The sequence below is a fragment of the Cryptotermes secundus genome, unplaced genomic scaffold (genome assembly GCF_002891405.2).
Source record: "Cryptotermes secundus unplaced genomic scaffold, Csec_1.0 scaffold537, whole genome shotgun sequence".
Taxonomy (NCBI): Eukaryota; Metazoa; Arthropoda; class Insecta; order Blattodea; family Kalotermitidae; genus Cryptotermes; species Cryptotermes secundus.
This window is the reverse complement of record NW_019740661.1, coordinates 1,880,072-1,899,125: the sequence shown is the minus strand read 5'-3', so window position 1 is coordinate 1,899,125 and position 19,054 is coordinate 1,880,072. Positions and strand designations below refer to the sequence as shown.

The window sequence follows — 19,054 nt, the reverse complement described above, 5'->3', positions numbered from 1 at the left end:
ACCTGGACTTCTTAAAGGGGGCACGCTCTTCGCAACACGGTAATATCCTCGGGGAGCGCGTTGGTTAAACCAGCATAATGGTAAGTTATCCCGCAGTGCATCTTGTTATATTGATACCCCTCAAGGATTGCTGAGTTTTTCAAAGGTTATAGGTGTGTTTTAACTTGATAATTAATTCCTTTGCTTCAAAGAAAAATGAAAGGATATAAAACGCTAACTTACTTACTTACTTACTTACTTACTCATGGAGCTGAGCCCTTCTTGAGGAGCCGCCAATTCTGCAGCTACTCAAGAATTTCCCAGCTTTTATGGAACCCGAAGGTTCATCACCGTGTTCACAAGAGCCCTCCACTGGTCCCTATCCTGAGCCATATTTATCAAATCCATACCATCCCATCCTATCTCTCTAAGATCCATTCTAATATTGTCCACCCACCGACGCCTTGGTCTTCCCTGTGGTCTCTTTCCTTCTGGCTTTCCCACCAATATCCTATACGCATTCCTCGTCTCCCCCATTCGTGCTACATGACCTGCCCACCTCATCCTCATTGACTTGATCATTCTAATTATACTTGGAGAAGAGTACAAGTTATGAAGCTCCTCATTATGCAGTTTTCTCCGACCTCCTGCGATTTCATCTCTCTTTGGTCCAAATATTCTCCTCAACACCTTGTTCTCAAACACCCTCAGTCTATGTTCCTCCCTTAATATCAGAGACCAAGTTTCACACCCATACAAAACCACAGGCAAAATTATAGTTTTGTATATTCTAATTTTTATGTTTTGGACAACAGACGAGAAGACAAGAGGTTCTGGACTGAATGGTAGCAAGCATTACCCTAGTTCAATCGCCTCTTAATTTCCTCCTGAATCAGGTTTCGATCTGTTATCGTTGTTCCCAAATATCTGAACTGTGCCACATTTTCAAAACATCTGTTTCCTATCTTTATGTCATGATTTTGCCCTGCATTTTGGTGACGAGACAGTAACATATACTTAGTTTTCTCTGTGTTTACTTCTAGACCAACCTCTTTACTTGCGTCAATTAAAGTTTGTGTGTTTTTCTTTATGGTATCTACATTATCACCCAGTAGATTCACATCATCGGCGTAGACCAACAGCTGATGTGTCCCGTTTAATTTCAGTCCCACCTGGCTTCCCTGGACCTTCCTAATTGCATATTCTAAGGCAAAGTTGAAAAGGAGTGGCGATAAAGCATCTCCTTGTTTTAGACCATTCTGGATAGGAAATTTATCAGACAAATGTTTACCTACACGGACTTTACTATACGTTTCGTTTAAACACATTTTAATCAACCTAACTAGTTTCATGGGTATCCCAAACTCTATCAGAATATTGTACAATACTTCCCTCCTAACTGAATCATAGGCTTTCTTGAAGTCTATGAATAGCTGATGTACTGTCTCATCATACTCCCATTTTTTCTCCAATATCTGACGAATGCAAAAGATCTGATCTGTAGTTGATCTGTTACGTCGAAACCCACACTGATGATCCCCAATAATTTCATCTATATATGGACTTAACCTTGAAAGAAGAATATTGGACAAAATTTTATATGAAGTTGATAGCAGTGATATCCCCCGATAATTACTACAGTCAGTTTTATCACCCTTCTTGTGAACTGGTACAATAATAGACTCCTTCCACTGATCAGGCAATTTTTCCTTATGCCAAATAGAAGTAATTAGATTGTGGATCTTAGAACGTAATATTTCGCCTCCTGCTTGAATAAGTTCTGCCGGAATTTGATCACTACCTGGCGATTTATACCGTTTCAATTTTGCAATAGCACTTTCAACCTCAAAAGGGCTAGGAAGCATAATTTAATTAATTATGCATATATCTACGTTCAACATCATAATCATAAAACTTCTGGAGCCATGCCTAGCTGCTTCAAGACCTAATGCAGGCGATAAACTCTGCAGTAAGTAACCTGACGCTCACGTTGCAATTTTACATAGCTCGGTAAAATGATTGAGTATGGGCTGGACGATCAGAATTAGACTTCCGACATGGGCAGAGTTTTTCTCCTCACCACTGCTCTGGAACCTACCCAGCCTCCCATCGAATGAGTACCAAGGGCTCTTTCCCCGGTTGTAAAACCAGTGAAACGTGAAGTTTAGCATTTCTCTGAATATAATGATGAAGTTAAAAGTTTATGGATCTACACTGTCCCACTCGTATTAATGGCATGGTGCTCAACAACACAGACAACTTTGCTTTTACCTTCATATATTATTTCATACGCAGCATGCTCAAGGCCCTTTGTGCACTTATCAAATAACAGAATTTCCATGCTATTTCGCAATCAGAACGCATCCGTGCTGGTTACGTACACGTTTCCCACATTAGAATTTCTTTGTTGTCCAAAAGAAGAATCCAGTAAGTTATAAGTTTCAGTTATTTTCAGATTTACTCATGACCTACTGGTTTCATCTATTACATTTTAAAAAAATTGGGTACTAGGAATTTGATTTGGGTCCGCTCCATAATCGGTTCAATGCGTTCCTTAACACCCCGGGAACACCAATCGCAGTTTAGGATATTGCGTCGGAATTCATTGTCAATTATAATTGATAATGAATTCCGACACAATATCCTAAACTGCGATAATAACCTGATAATTATCAGATACCCACAAAGCAATTTAAATTGGTGCGAATAATTTGTAGCTAGTTAAGCTTTTAACTACACAGGTTTTCTCACGAAATTGTATGATCGACGGTCACCTCGAAATAACCCCATCCGGCACCCAAGTAAAAATAGTCGTTTAGGTCTGTACTAAAACACACTTACTCATTGTGATGATTAGAAAACAAGTGTCAATGCAAAGTGTTATTTTAACATTACTTTCATCCTCTGTTACAGACTACTTACACGGACAAGGGTCCAAAGGTAAGATTGTCAGATCGGTTACCAAGGCGATTCTGAGGTGACATTTCATCATTTTTAAGTCATTCATTTACTGTTATCTTAATAAATAATAGTATGTTATGACCACAACGGAAAAATATTTTAAGTTCATGATTAAATATAATGAGAATACATTCTGGAAATGCTTGTTATTGTTAAGATCGAAAGCTTGTATCATTCCACTGGGTTTTGAAGTCGCTGAAAATTTGAATATACAAAATGAAAAATTGCCAGTTTCTTATGACTATGGAAGTGGTCTTTTGTTTGGTGGGAAAAGCATGAATTTTAAGTGTTTGAAAACAAAGTAATCGAGAAAAATGACGTTAACATTCTAGAATAATGCATAACAAGAAACTTTGCAGGATTCTGAAAGTACGGTCCCAGCATATGCCTGGATGTACTTGGGAACCCAACTAGAGCTTCAAGACAGACGATCCCGGAGCCGCGTATCAAATCCTTTACTTTCCGAATACAATGCAGACTGCTACACTCGATCCGTATCTATTGACGTGAGATAACCCAGTTCACGAGAGGCACCAGTGTTAAATTAGATTTTTGTTACTGATGTCTCTTTCTGCTATCTTATTTTACAGCCTGACAGGGGACGTTTTCTGCACTTCGATCATCTCACCTTCTGGGTCGGGAACGCAAAGCAGGTAATTGTAATTGTTTAAGAATCTAATAATGGCAGAAAGATGGTAGTTTATGTTAACAAGATAACGCATCGGGAAATATCGTATATTTGGGCTTCTCATTGTATAAAACCTACTTACTTTTGCAACGGGCTTTCTCATTCAATAAAATGTTTTCTTCATATTTCTTTAAATGCGAGAATATGTATTACGAAAGTGTCTCAATTAAACGCTGTAAAACTTTATGAGATCTGTATCTGATGGCATGCATTCTTTGCACAAATTCCACAGAATGAACGCATAATTTGTCTGTCCGTCCATAATTTTCATTTTAGAAAATATTCGACAGAATTCGATTAACTCAGAATCAATGCCTGACTGCCAGAATATGCAAGTAAAAGACGTTCTCCGCGTGGCAAAGAAGATAAAACTGTGTGTTATTATCATTCCGTAAAGGCGTATAGAGGGCGTGGAGATAAAATATATTCTTACCTCTACATGGAAAGAGGGGGTGGCTAGTTTTGTTTACCCCTGTGTAAATTGGCGTACTAACCAGAACCAGTGTGGTTATGGGGTGAAAATTAAATGCAGCTCTTCCTGGGAATATAACCCCAGCTGCTTAGCCCGGCTGTCCTCGCATGGTAACTGACCTGCCCAGAGATTGTTTAGAGATTAGTGCCGAAGGATGACCATTCTGCTGTGCATGAACACTACATCGATTGTTGCATTACTTCCATTGTATGTGTGTGTCGTTGGAATAAAGTTCGCGGTCGTGAGAGGCTGCAAAGTATGCATAACTATGTTTCTTAAGACTGTAGTTTCAATAACTTTGTAGTAGATGTCATCCCTTTGATACTCTTGTACGTTTGGCAAGGCACTTACGAGATATTCAAGGCAAAATTTCAAGCTGATCTCTAATTTTTTCCAGCTCTTCTACAGTAAACAGTTTCACATTTGGTTTCCTGTCTCTTACTATGCCAGGCGTTCATTCTTTATTAACAAAATTCTGAGTAGTGTTTTCTGTGCAGACATCAAATTCTAGCAAACGTCATCCAGAATTTCCTGACTTTCTAGCAGAGTTACATTTCACATAAGATTCATATAGAAACTCTAAATGCTCATGAATAAACTTTCCCATATCCTACACAACGGAAATCTATCATAGCACAAGACTGAGTCGTTTGAATACCTTTTATCCCTGTCGCTGACTTGTCAGAATAGATGAAAACAATGAAGTGACAGTGCATAGTGCAAAAGTAGTGATTTGTTTAAGCCAGCAAGTAATCTCCCTGTATTTCTTAATTCATTAAGTGACCTTTGATGCTGGTAGGCCTAACCCAGTACAGCTGCATATTGTTTCTATGTGTAGGCTGCGAGCTACTACTGCATGAGGCTTGGTTTTGAACCTCTTGCCTACCAGGGACTGGAGACAGGTTCCCGGAAGGTTGCAGCTCATGTGGTCCGGCAGAACAAGGTAATGGGCTCTAAAACACCTCAGTACAAAAACTCATACATGAAAGTAAAGTCATCCCTGCTATCAGGCACCATGATATGAAATTACCTGTAGGATGTGGAGGTGAAGATCATTGTATTTTGTGCCCGCATACTGATGGAAGTTAGCGGTTAGGTGCATAGAATTTTTGGCAGTATCATAGGTCATAACACCTAGAATGGATCGTTCACTATGTGAACATCATTGTGTTTTGTACCTGTATATTGATGGAAGTCAGTGATAAGGTATGTAGAATTTTTGGCAGTGTCATAGGTCATGACNCCATGTAACACCTCACGTTGTAAAAGGAGTGTGATTAACATGGGAATAAGATTGTATAATAACTTGTCCTCTCAAATAAGAAGTATTCAAGAGTTCAAGGTTTTTAAGCGTCATNGTTTATTCAATTTTGTACCAGAACTAAACAGTGAGAGCATTTAAAGGATTACTTGTTGTGCAAAGCTTTTTATTCCCTTCAAGAATATTTTTACAAGAATTAGCTTAATAATAGAACAAAGATACTTAGGTAATTTATTTTAGCTATTGCATGTAATTTATAGTTTAGTTTTTGTTGCCTTATTATACTCATCCACTGTTTTATCATATTTAAAGGACTTATTATGTTATTTTTCTATGGTTTTTTATATTATTAGTCATTTGATGTGATGTTTAATCTCATATATTTTTTTAAAAACTGACTTGTCCAATTGTACATAATGTAACAGTTATGGATGTTAAATAAATCAATCAAGCATGTGATTGACCATTCATCTGTGTCTAGAACAGAGGTAAAGAATGTGTGGAACTTTATGTCAGTGCCTCCTGTATGCCATCATGGCACATCATTTAGGCACAGAAACAAATTTGCATTATGTTATGCCATGGGGGTTTTTCACTCACTTTTGCTCTGATTAATCCACAATAGTAGTAACGAAAAGTTACCTCACATGCAGTTTCCTTATAAGAAAGCACCATTACATTGACAGTATCTCCTCTTGCTCCAGATTATATTTGTGTTTACTTCTGCATACGAGCCATACAGTGGTGAAATGGGAAGACACTTGGTTCGTCATGGAGATGGAGTGAAAGATGTTGCTTTCACTGTCGAAGATCTAGATTCCATTGTTGAAGTAAGTTGGTGTTATTCACTTGTTGTTGTTGTTGTTTCCCCCCACATAATAGCATAGCACTGTTAGCCTAGAGATGGAGGAGACAATAAATGTATGCACAGTTTTGGTGGGGAAGTTACTGGGAAAGCCACCACTTATAAGTTTGAAGTGAAGATATGATATTAGGGCAAACTCAGCAAGTACCATATTTACACATGTATAGGCCACACATTTTTTGCCAAAAATTCAAGAGGAAAACTGGGGTGCGGCTTATATCCGAAATCACACTTCAATTAAAAAAAAATTATATTCATAATTAGTAATACAGGGTGTTCTACTCCTGAAATAATATTCCAAGAAAATTATTTTTTCTATAATTTCTGTCTGAAAATTGTGCTGTGGCCTATACACGCACGCGGCCTATACATGCATAAATACGGTATTGAGAACTAGGAAGAGTGAAGTGGGTGATTTATTATGATGAACTTCATGATTTGTTCAGGTCACCTAGAAATGTTATGATAGAGAAATCTGTGATTCTGCTATGGTCTGGGTATGTGGCTAGGATGTGAGGGACAATAGATACAGGCAAAATTTTGGTGAGGAGACCTTTTGGAAAATATCTCCCTGAGATGGAGGTGGTGGGGAATTATTTTAAGATGGATCTCAGGGAGGTAGTTATGACAATGAGAAATTGGATGTAACTAGTTCAGGATTGTTTGGAGTGGTGGGCTTTGGTATTAATGGTGAAAGTTTGGGTTCTGCTGCCACAGCATTAATTTAAGATTTGTTAGATATCAGAATGGCATAATTAACTGATGCTTAATCTTACACAATTTTATTTATATGAAATTATTTTTATGTGAATGTAATTTCTTTTCAGAGAGCTAAAGAGCGTGGGGCAAAAATGATAAAAGATATTTGGGAAGAAAGTGATGAAACTGGAACAGTTCGGTTTGCAAGAGTACAGACGGTTAGTATTTTGTGCATCACAAATACATCAATTCTCTAACAATGCAGGACTTCTCCATCATAAACCTTTGAGTCATTAATAACACCTGAAAGATAAGTCTAGTTGAAAAAGAAACATTTTCATGTAGATCAAGTTAAAAAGAGTATGTTTCATCTGTGAAATATCTGTTAACTTATGGAATGGACTTTGATGTCTTTGCCCCTAAAACTAAACATCTTAAATTACTTATAATTTGTTCCTTCACAAGGTGTGCCTATGATTCTATTTTCCACATGCTAATGCAATAGTATAAATGTAAATATGTTGTTTTAAAGACTTCCAAACAAATGTAATGTTTGTTTAAATTTTTTGGACATACTGTATACCAAAAAATCATAATTGAGTTGAATTGTAGAATTCTGTAATTAACTATAACTGTCAACCAATTTTTTACAACTAAATACTTATGACACCACTGTTCTCATAAGATGAGCAACTTAATTATGTTCTACACAGTGTTATAAGGGATTACAGGATTAGAACTGAGTTTCCCACTTTTATTCCTCTCCATCTGTACACAGACACCTGTAATATTGCTACACACAGCACTGTATCCACTAATTACACACATAAAACATGTGAACATAGATGTAATCATATGTGTTCTATTTTCCTTATGTAGTACTCAACAGAGAACACATCAAATTTTGTATATAATGGATGTAAATAGCCTGAAATGGATAAGAACAGTAGTGACAGGTCTCCAAAAGCTTATGTAAAATAACTTTCAAGCACACCAAAGGTAAAACCACATGATTTTTCTCATGCACCAGGTAACTGAATAATGCCTATACTGTTGTGTGGCAACTGAATAATATACCACATGAACATGGTGTGGTGGAATGTCTATATTTTCTTATTGAGTGTTCCAATCCTGCAGTTCCTGCAGTTGTAATTTCAAAATAAAGAATATTCTGTTGGATATTTATGTATTTCCAACATTTCATAATTTCAAGATTTTTCCAATGTCCTTTTCACCATCAGAATAGAAATGCGGCAGATCACCAAAATAAAAATGAGTACATTAAAAATTATATTATTCAAGATACAGATCTTCTTGTACCACATTCAGTTTGGGTATACTTAGCACCATTCAGTTCATCATCTTTTGTCTTTTCATCTGCTTTATAAAAAAAATTGTGTTAAGATTTAAGAGGAGAGAGTAAAGTGTAAAGATTAAAAAGGAAAATTTCCTCAATTTTATCATTTGCTTTGAAATTCTGTGCCAGATAAAGGGGAGAATGTAGATTGAGGGTGCTTGAGAACAGGGTGGAGGGAAAATACAGTGGAGTTCTGACTGAATAATTAACATAATATTTATTGAGCAATCACAAGGGGACTCCTACTATTTTTAAGTTATGAATACAAGATGTTTATGAATCTTTTAATAGCAGTAATTATGACATTTGTTTCAGTATGGTGACACAACTCACACATTTGTTGAGCGTTCTAATTATAATGGAATTTTCCTCCCTGGCTACAAGGACCCACTGCAAAAAGATGTGCTGTCTACAAAATTGTAAGTGGTCAATATATCATTATTGAGTTCCTCTGAAAAAAAAAAGACAAAATTCTAAACATGTATTGATGTAAGGGGGGAGAAAGAAAGTAAAAAGTAGGGGACATCCTTTTAATTTGTAACATACAGAATTCTATGTCTTACAGGAATTTGAGCAATTTATGCAGATTAGTATTGCAGTAAGACATTAGTTCTTTATTTGCAAGATACCTGGTTCAGGTCTTAGCCAGGCTACTAGCTGTCCTGTTTCAAGTTTTTTTATTTTCCTTGGTGTCTTCTGGTGAATGCCAGGTTGCAGTACCTTGAATTAGGTTTTGACCATGCCACTCCTTCCTAATTTTGGGCCAAGGCGCTCTTGTTAATATCCACACATACAATCATGCCATACTGGTGTCATATTTCTGTTTCAATCATCATTTCCTTGAGAAACTTATGTTTATTCATTCAAGTGTTCTATACTCCAATTCTTACTGTTTAGTGTTTTTTAAAATTATCTGTATATATATATATATACAGATAATTTTAAAAAACACTAAACAGTAAGAATTGGAGTATAGAACACTTGAATGAATAAANAAATAATTATAGCATGGTGTATCTAGCAAGAGGGATACACATTCTGTTCCAATTCCTATTATTTGTTTGTAATTTCTCTGTCAGTATTGAAGATTCATAGGCATGCAAGTGTGTATGCACTGCCATCATTTTACACAATGTTATAGTCTATTCACACTGTAATTAATGTCACTGACAGGGAATGGACTACCAAGGGACAGAAAATTTCCTCAAGTGTCCACATTGAACTGCACATCAGACCATCACAATTGGTTACATGAATATTGTATGACACCTACAAGTTTCTCTATGGATTCATGTTGTCTATAACGATTAAATGACGTTATGACAATGATTTTGCTATTATAGTAGTAATAATCTTCTGGGATGTGATGCTGTGTAGTGTGAGAGAAGTTACTGATGTTCTAGAAGAATTAACTGCCTCCATCTTGCCAGGAAAAAAGTCCTGCTTGCTGCTTTGATTGCTTGGTTTATTTTTTGCTTCTTTGCCTCTGAAGATGGAGAGAGTATGTTCCTCCAGAATATCTTTATATTTGTTCCAGAGTATGTAATGTCACAACCCACGAGGTAGCATTCTTCCTAGTCACTACCTTGGGCCACCAAATATCACTATTATAGCAGTGTTATTAGAGGAAGTCATTTTGAAACAGAAAAGAAGTAGTAGGTACACTGGCTTCACAGAAATGGTTTGAAAGCATAAATGGATATTAACCTATAGTATTCTCAGCACATTAATATGATATAAGTTTTTACCCTGTATTGTTATTAATTGTTCTTAAGTTAGAGAGCTCACTTCTTAGAAGTCCCAATAAAAGTGTGTAAATATATTGTATTTGCTTATTTTTGGGATGTTCGAAATTATAGATTAAATGCCTCCCACCATTTATCCTGATGACAGAAATTGATCAAGTTTCTGAAGCATTGTGTCCTTTAGAGTACCAGATGATGCACAAAGTCCAAATGATTAGTAATCCCAAGTTATTCAATAATACCTTTTATTCTGTTCCTCCTATGGTAAGTTATATGAGACGTTTAACACAACCCCACATGCGGATAAGAAAAGAAAAATTATACCTTCATACGGAAAAATGAATTAGGCATAGGACCATATGATAATAACACAACAGGATGCATTTCTTGAAGAACATATGATAGTATTGCTAATGAGTGTGTTGTCTCAAAGTCTCAAGGTTTGCTTTGCTCTGTTTTTCAGATTTCTAAAATGCTGAATTCTATTTTGAATCATATGTTTTTACATTATTGTATATTATGTTCAGGCCACCAGGAAAACTGGATTTTGTGGATCATATAGTTGGGAATCAACCAGACAATGGCATGGTACCTGTAGCAGAGTGGTATGTATAAAATATAAATTGCTGTTTCTGAGGATGAGTGACTGACTGAGTGGCCAATTTACTGACTTACTGATTGGGGTGACTGACTAAGCAACCAATGAACCAACCAGCTCACTTCAGGAGCAGAATCCTTTGAAGACTTATAGCTGCTAAGCTGAATAAGAAATTTATCATCTTTCCAGAAACCTGAGCTAGTATGACATATTAAGTACAGATCACTGCTGGACTGTACCAAGAGCCTAGATAATCCAGTCTTCAGCCACACATCCTGCTTTATAACGTCAATTTTATTATCCTCCAATTTATGCTTACATCTCTAAAGTGATACACTTTTTTTTATACATTTTATATCTCCCCTAAGCATACTGCATTTCTGCCAGCTACAGTTTATAGAAGTTACTTTTCTTAATCATATGCTTTCTAGAATCTATACAAATTAAATCAACACAAATAATATAAAATGTAGTCTAATATTATTAGCTTATTTCAGGTATGAGAGGAACCTCATGTTCCACAGATTCTGGTCTGTGGATGACTCACAGATCCACACACAGTATTCTTCTTTGAGATCCATTGTCATGACAAACTGGGAAGAGACAATCAAGGTATGGAGCAATTACAAGTAATTCAATTATTTTATTCCACAGGACCATTGTAATTAATTTTACATATATGAATATTTCTTTCCTTCAGTTTGTTTTTGTTTGCGTTACAAGCATGTAGGACTTAGGGGGGGTGCTGGACTCTCAAGTCCAAAGTTTCAGGCTTAACACTGGCAAGATTCAGTGTGGATTATTTTACCTCTGATAGAGTCAGATCTTTGTGAAAAACAGTTGGGCCAGGAGTGAGCAACTATGCCTCATGGACCAGAAACACCTGCAATAAAAGTCAATCTGCTATTCAGCAATATTCACTCATTATTAATAACATGACCCTCTATGAATTTTAACTTTTTCATGCATTATATAAATATTGTAATATATTTAAATAAATATATGAACATGTTGAGAAAAATGTATATTTTGATTCTCTAATTCATTCATGTATTAATATTTACTGTATTTATTACTGATTAAGAGAGTAGGGCCTACATCAGTTTTAGTGTAACATGTGACTGTATATGTCATGAACACCAGTCACAATTTGGGATAATCTCTCATAATTAATTACAAATAATCATATGTTTACATATTTATGATATACCTGTAAAGTATCACTAGTTAGTGTGAATAATTTATAGCTAGTTAAGTACACAGTTTTCGCTCTCTGAATCTCTGATCTCTGGTCATTTCTAAATAGCCTAATCTGAACCCCAACATAGAGACTGAAGCAGATTAAATTTCTGTAACTTCCCTTGGTTATGAAAAGTGACGATTTTTCTCTCAGTTACGATCAAAATAATTGTGAATGATGTTAATGTTGGAATATTTACATTTTTATACTGATTCTTATTGATACATATGATCATATTGTTTGATGTTTCTTTGTCACACATGTACACTAGGAAAGTAAAGTTGAAACAGAAATTTTGACACTAACTTAACTTTGTGCAGATTCCAATAAATGAGCCAGCACCAGGCAAGAAGAAGAGTCAAATTGAAGAGTACGTAGACTACTATGGTGGTGCAGGCGTGCAACACATAGCCCTCAACACACAGGATATTATTGGTGCTGTAAGTCAGTTTAATGCAGTAACTTCAGACACCATTTTAACGTGTTCTTTCTGATTAAGTAATCAGTAGAAACTCAAAATATGATTGAGATTTTAACCTGGTAATTCTGAAGCATAAGTGAGATATATTTTGCAATGAGCTGATCTGCTTGGTAATCCCTGGAGACAAGTAGCAGTGAACTTTCACAGGGAATGGTTCCTAGCTTCAAGCATGTGTGATATAATTTGCCACATCTGCAACAGTGTTGGCTAGCTTGCATAAAGAAGAACAGAAAACACTTCAGTTTTGTACCTGCCATGGAGCCTGTGGTTTACAGAATTATAGCTGACTAACTCCATGGTCTTTGTAGATTATAGTCATATGATAATTATTTGTCCTGTCAATAAATACCCTGCATTTATGGAACCAGAAGGCTCTGCATGATGTTTACATAATCCCAATATTAAGCCTGCTCTGTTTGTTTTTTATCCTTGAAAGCATATCCATAACATCCATTTTAATATTTAATTCCCAACTGTCTTTAGATCTTTTCTTTAGAGGCTTTCAACTGAAATTCACATGCATATCTCCCATTTTTGTAAATTCTCACCTGTCTCATTCATCTTGGCTTAATCACACTAGAATTATTAGATGAAGAGCGCAAAGTGTAAAGCTCCATATCATGTAATTTTATTGAGTTCTTTTTCACTTCATCTCTCTTTGATCCAAAGATTCTTCTCATCACCTCAGTTTCATGCCACAAAGGAAGATTAAGTTTTGCACGCATGTAAAAATGGGCCAAGTTATAATTATACATATTAATCTTTATACTTTAGAATACAAATGCAAAAGTAATACTTTGTGAACTGAATGGTAGATTATGTATTGTGCTCTTAATTTTGTCATATGTATAGATTTGATTTGTTACCGCTGTTTCCAAGTGCATGGGATTTTCGACTATAGTTTATGCTGACCGTCTTACAGTGTATACACTTTTTCACTTATTCTTCACTTCCACACTACATGTTTCAGCACTAATGTGCCATCTTCAGGTGTCTTTATGCACGTTAAACTATTGTACTGCATGCCATAATGTCTTCATTCTAAAATGACTAAAATCTGTATTCGTCATATAGGACGATGAATTCTAAATAATAAAACTTTTCAGGATTCTTCCTACGTTGCACTCAAACACGCTAATTACGCCAATCCTCTTTTATGTGTGCATTCTTCCTATGTATATTTGTGTATCGTGTTCTGTGTTGTGTTTTGCTCCTGTTACTGCATGCGTTGTACTGCTGGGTCTGGGATTTTCGATAATTTCAAGGATTTATTAGCAGTTCTTGTATGTAATAACACAAAGACAGAAGGAAAGGAAATCCCGACAAAACAATTACAGCTAATATTTGCATGTCTCAAAGTGTAGGACCTTCTTGATCATGAGTTGATAGGTTGTAAAATTTAGCCACATTCATAATGAAATAGTATACTTCTGGTTAGGAAGCTCTCAAGTGTTTTATGTACACACGAATATGTTCATTAAGCACCATTAGCAGTAGAACTGCTAATTTCATAACTTATAACTGCAGAACTGATTACATATTTTGTGCATGGTTGTAATAGGAGTACAGTTTCAGCAAAAATGTTGCTTTAAATGGATGTGAAATTACATGAACTACTCATTCTACAAAAATTATTCAAGATATAAAGGTATAATTAGGGATATGATGACCAGAGATGCAGATATGAACGGGTAAATACAGTCAAAGAAAGGAAAATATGTCCATATATGTGTATAGTTAGTGTAACAAACATTAATTAGCTCATGAACTTACATCTGTACTATTTTTACCTGATTTTGTTCATGAAAAGAGGAAACAATATTTGCAGATCCGAAACCTACGTGAGCGTGGGCAAGAATTCCTACAAATTCCTGATACATATTATGATATTCTCAGAGAGAGGCTGAAAGCAGACAAGGTTAATTTGATTGAGGATCTGGATATCTTACAGGTAAGCCTTATGTAAACTACAAATCAAATATACAACATGTTTATGGGGCAGTGTGTTGAAATTATAAAGATTATTCAAGTTTTATTATATTATATTACATTATATTATTATGAGCCAGGGTAGTGTAGTTGGTATAGTGACTGGCTACAGGCTGAATGACTGAGGGGTCAGAGTTCAAGTCCTGGTAGGCTCAAGAATTTTCTCTTTTCCAAATCGTCCAGACCGGCTCTGAGCTCCATACATCCACTCCCCCATACACCTCCACGGTGTAGTGCTTAATTCTTTGAGCACGGGGACAACTTTACCTTTACTTANCTTAACCTAATTGCCAGTCCTGGTGTTTACAAATTACTGTAAGAACTGCGAAACGCTTTTCGCAAGTCTCTAGCTTTTGGGTAATACCATACCCTCTTCAATCTCAAATTTGGGCCATAACAGGGCCAAACAAAACAACACAAAAATATAGATGGCACAATTTGGCCACACCATAGCTCAAGCAGTTAGTCGCTGGCTTCCCATCGCGGCAGCCCGGGTTCGATCCTGGGTCTGATCAAGAGGGATCTGTGGTGGACAAAGTGGCGCTGGGGCAGGTTTTCTCTGAGCACTTCGGTTTCCCCTGCCAACCTTCATTCCACCAACTGCTTCACAATCACCCTCACCTGTCATCTGGGGCTGGTACAATAGGCCAGAAGTGGCCGCAGTACAAGGGACCTAGTCCCACCCCACTAGCAATAAAAAAATATATGGCACATGTAGAAGGTAGAAATAAAAAAAGTGATGTTCTGAAGCAAATATATTTTAATGAGTGAGTGGCAAAAATGGAATAACACTGGAATATTTTAACTTAAGATCCAATGCAATGTAGCACTAAAGGTTAATTAATTCTGTCCAGTGTGACTGATGGAGTTTTTTTTCTCCTTTCAACATGCGAACAGTTGCCAGAGGATGGTCAAGTATTGCCAAAACCTGTAGCAGTTTAATTTTAATTTTAATCTTATATTAAGTTCAAGAGTATTTGTAAAGTTGCATTAAAGATGGAAGTAAGTGCATAAAATGATACACTAATGCAACAGGATGCTGAAGTACAATTTTGCGCTCTACTCAATGATAGTCATAGACTTGAAGGACATAAATGTTCACCATTTTCTCCTAAGGTATATTTTAATGAATTTGAAAGTTTCTTAAAATTTGTAGAATGTGTTCATCCCTTCCACATAAAATTAGAAGAATGTAGAAGAGTTATTAAATTTCTTATTCTACATGAATCCAAAAGTAATGATAATATAAGTCTCTTGTTCCTGTTACCTTTTCTGCAAATCCCATATTTTTACTGTTAGCAGTTTAGAATTTTTTTATCTGTTGTCTCCTATCTGGTGAGATGAAGATTAAAGAGCATGAAACTCTCATTTTATCTCTTGATTTATGTGGGTGTAAATGTTGCTTGTTCACTCTAAGGGAAAGATTTAGATCTAGGCCACTCAAATACAGGTTTCTGAGGTGGGCGTATGGACCTTAGAGCAAGGAAGTAGCAGGCAGATTGTACTATACCCCATCGGTACTATACATACGCTTTTGTATTTATATGACATATTCCATATTCTACAGTCATTTTGACTAACTCTGAATTCATTGAATGCAATTATTATTAATACAGGAGCTGAAAATCCTTGTGGACTATGATGAAAATGGTTATCTGCTACAGATCTTTACCAAGAACATGCAAGATCGGCCAACTCTTTTCCTTGAAGTCATTCAGAGGCACAACCACAAAGTATGTTAAGTGAAAAATCACCATTCTATATTAAATGTAATAATATAGTGCATGCGTATGATGCTCAATTTGAGGTTCTCACAGCAGTGATTATGAAGAGTGCTGTCTTAGTTGACTGGTGGAAGGGATTCGTCTTAGCCATGTAGCTGTCTGTGATCGAGGTGCCCTTCACCTCATCTGTGTTCAGTCCCTGAACATTGCATGTCTGAAATGTTGGCGTGATAATTTTGAACCACAAGAAGAGGAGGGTAAAAGTGTTCAGAATTGAAAAGTTCGTGAGATGGAAAAATAGATTTTTCATCCATTTTGATGTCTGTCTGCTGATGGAGCAAGGGTTCATCATATAGTCAGATTTGTCCATATACTGAATTGTTGAGTGTTGCATGAACATAAATTATTTACCAGATATTGAATGAATAGGCAGTCTACTATTTATAATAAAGAATGGCTTTCTGTGGAATCAGATGCACTATAACAAATAGGTTTCCTGAAAGAATATTTTCAATTTACTATTGATTGCAGTGGGCTGTATTTTTGCAGGCTATCCATATATGCCTCCTGTTAATCTAAAGTGTATTTAGCAACAGAATAATATAATCATGGCCTGATGCTGTGACACCTCAGTAACAGACCCTAGTAGGAAATGAACGGAAACATATTCATTAGAAAATATACTTGTATCTTCACAGAAGGCCTATGTAGAATGGTGTCTACACTTATTTTAATTTGTTGATCAAGACCTGAAAACTTCTTCACTGATATACAGGGTTTGTCCGAAAAGTAATGTCAGTTATTTTATTGTGAAGTGACTATACGTCGCAGCACTCTCAGACCGGTTGGGCTCGGTGGAGGGGGAAGTCAGCTTATGAACCCGCGGTCGCTTAGTCGTCTCCGAACTTCCTGAGAGTGACGAAAGGCTTTTCCGTGAAACTCGTTTTTGTCTCCCGTGCAAGCCGCAATGCAGCGCTCCTTGGAACAAAGGATTGCCATCAAGTTTTGTGTGAAACTTGGCAAGTCTGCAGTGGAAACTTTTCCCATGATAAAGACGGCCTTCGGTGACGATTGTTTGTCGGAATGTCAGGTCTACCGGTGGCACAAGGCCTTTTTAGAAGGCCGTGAATAGGTCGGCGATGAAGCCCGCGCTGGACGGCCATCAACAAGCACCACCGACGAAAATGTGAGTTTGTACTACATGGTACAACCATCAACGCCAAATTCTACGTGGAAGTGCTAAAGAGACCCAAAAGAAGGGTTTATCGCATCCGGCCCGACATCGCGGACGATTGGAAACTTCACCATGACAATGCGCCAGCCGACACCGCCTTCCTCGTGACCCGCTTCCTGACCGATTCAAAGGTGCCAACGGTTCCCCAGCCGCCCTACAGTCCTGACGTGGCTCCCCAGACTTCTTTTTGTTTCCGCGCTTGAAAACTCCCATGAAAGGACATCATTTTGGGACAGTTGACGAAGTCAAAGAGGCTTGCACCAAGGCTCTGAAGGACATTCCGGAGGACGCCTGCCATGACGCCTTCGATGCCTAGAAATCTCGCTGGAATCGATGTATCGACGCAGAAGAAGCCTATTTTGAAGCCTTTTAATGTGTTGCACCGATCTAATCCATAAAAGTTCTTTAATCGACTCACTGACATTACTTTTCGGACAAACCCTGTACTTTACATAATTACTTTCTGAGCAACATAGAACTGCTGTACGAATAGTAATGCAGTGTGTAGAGCTGACATTTCTTCAATCAGTGATGCAATGCCTGTAAATCACTTTGTAATAGCAGTGACATTATGGACTAAATATGCATGAATCACATTGCCCTTTACCGTAAGAAAACTTTAAACTTCACTATTTCTTCTAAATAATTCCATTTAAGTTTTATTTCTTCTACTAAGGAATGGCTTTCTCTGAAATGAGATAGCCTATAACATACAGGATTCCAATATTAGTATTTTTATTTTACCATATATTTTTTAGCTGTTATCAGTAAAATTTTGAATGTCTGTTCCAGGGTTTTGGAGCCGGTAATTTCAAGGCACTATTTGAGGCTATTGAAGCTGAACAATCTCAACGTGGGAATTTGTGAGAGTTTGTTACAGGAAGCAGTTCTTTAATTACAAGATTCACAGTCATGCCAATGGGACCTTCTTTTCATCAATTGTAACTTATTCAGAAGGGAATATAAGATACCTTTCAGCTATCATTGTTCATGAAATAAATGGAGAGCATTGTGGCAGTGCTTGGACTGCACCGCTGATTCATAACTGTAAAGAAGCAAAGGAACCTGAATCTAATTGAAATGTAAAAATGCAAAGTAAAAAGGCACAGACTAAGGGCTCAGACATTCATAGGGATGGAAGACAGTTGTCCAGTAACTTAATTAATCAAAGTCATTGTATTTTTTTTCTCAGTAGGAAAGAAATATTTTATGTTCTCTCTATAACTATAAGCAAGAGGAGCTGAAAGAAATGGTACCTTACAAAAAATAATCATATCACCTAGGAGGTTTTATGTTTCTTCTTTTGTAAGTTTTGAATCTGGAACATTTCCTGGATATTTAGCTGAAATAGTGAATTTAATTATGAGGATGCATATGAGAATAGCAACACTGCAATTCATGAACTCAAGTACATGATGATTGAGCAGGGTTTTCACCTCAGAAATCTTCTCAAGTTTGTAAATCTCTAACGTGAGGCTTATGTAGTTAGCAAATATTACATATTGATTATGACAAAAATATGTACATAAATAAATTGCTAATTATGCAAACACATGTATAAAACATGTGTAAATGATATGTTATTAAAAGGAAATATTAGGTAATCAGTGTATGTACCTGCTAACAAGAAATTGATGAAGTAACAGCCAGTAAAAATAAAACTTGATTTCCTTTGTTTGTTGTTTCAGTCTTCCCAAGATTGTCTCTTTGTGTGACAAAAAATAAAATGTGGCACATTGTGGCCATTCTGTGTACATTCAA

At 36.5% G+C, this 19,054-nt stretch overlaps 1 protein-coding gene across 1 annotated transcript; it reads left to right on the top strand.

The window, feature by feature from the left end:
• Positions 1-19,054, top strand: LOC111872497 (4-hydroxyphenylpyruvate dioxygenase). Its single transcript, XM_023866477.2, has 13 exons — positions 1-80; positions 2,893-2,919; positions 3,531-3,593; positions 4,939-5,043; positions 6,066-6,191; positions 7,054-7,143; positions 8,598-8,701; positions 10,555-10,632; positions 11,123-11,237; positions 12,186-12,305; positions 14,175-14,297; positions 15,952-16,068; positions 18,086-19,054. The coding sequence occupies exons 1-13, from the start codon at positions 78-80 to the stop codon at positions 18,158-18,160; spliced, it is 1,146 nt and encodes a 381-aa protein (XP_023722245.1). The 5' UTR covers positions 1-77; the 3' UTR covers positions 18,161-19,054.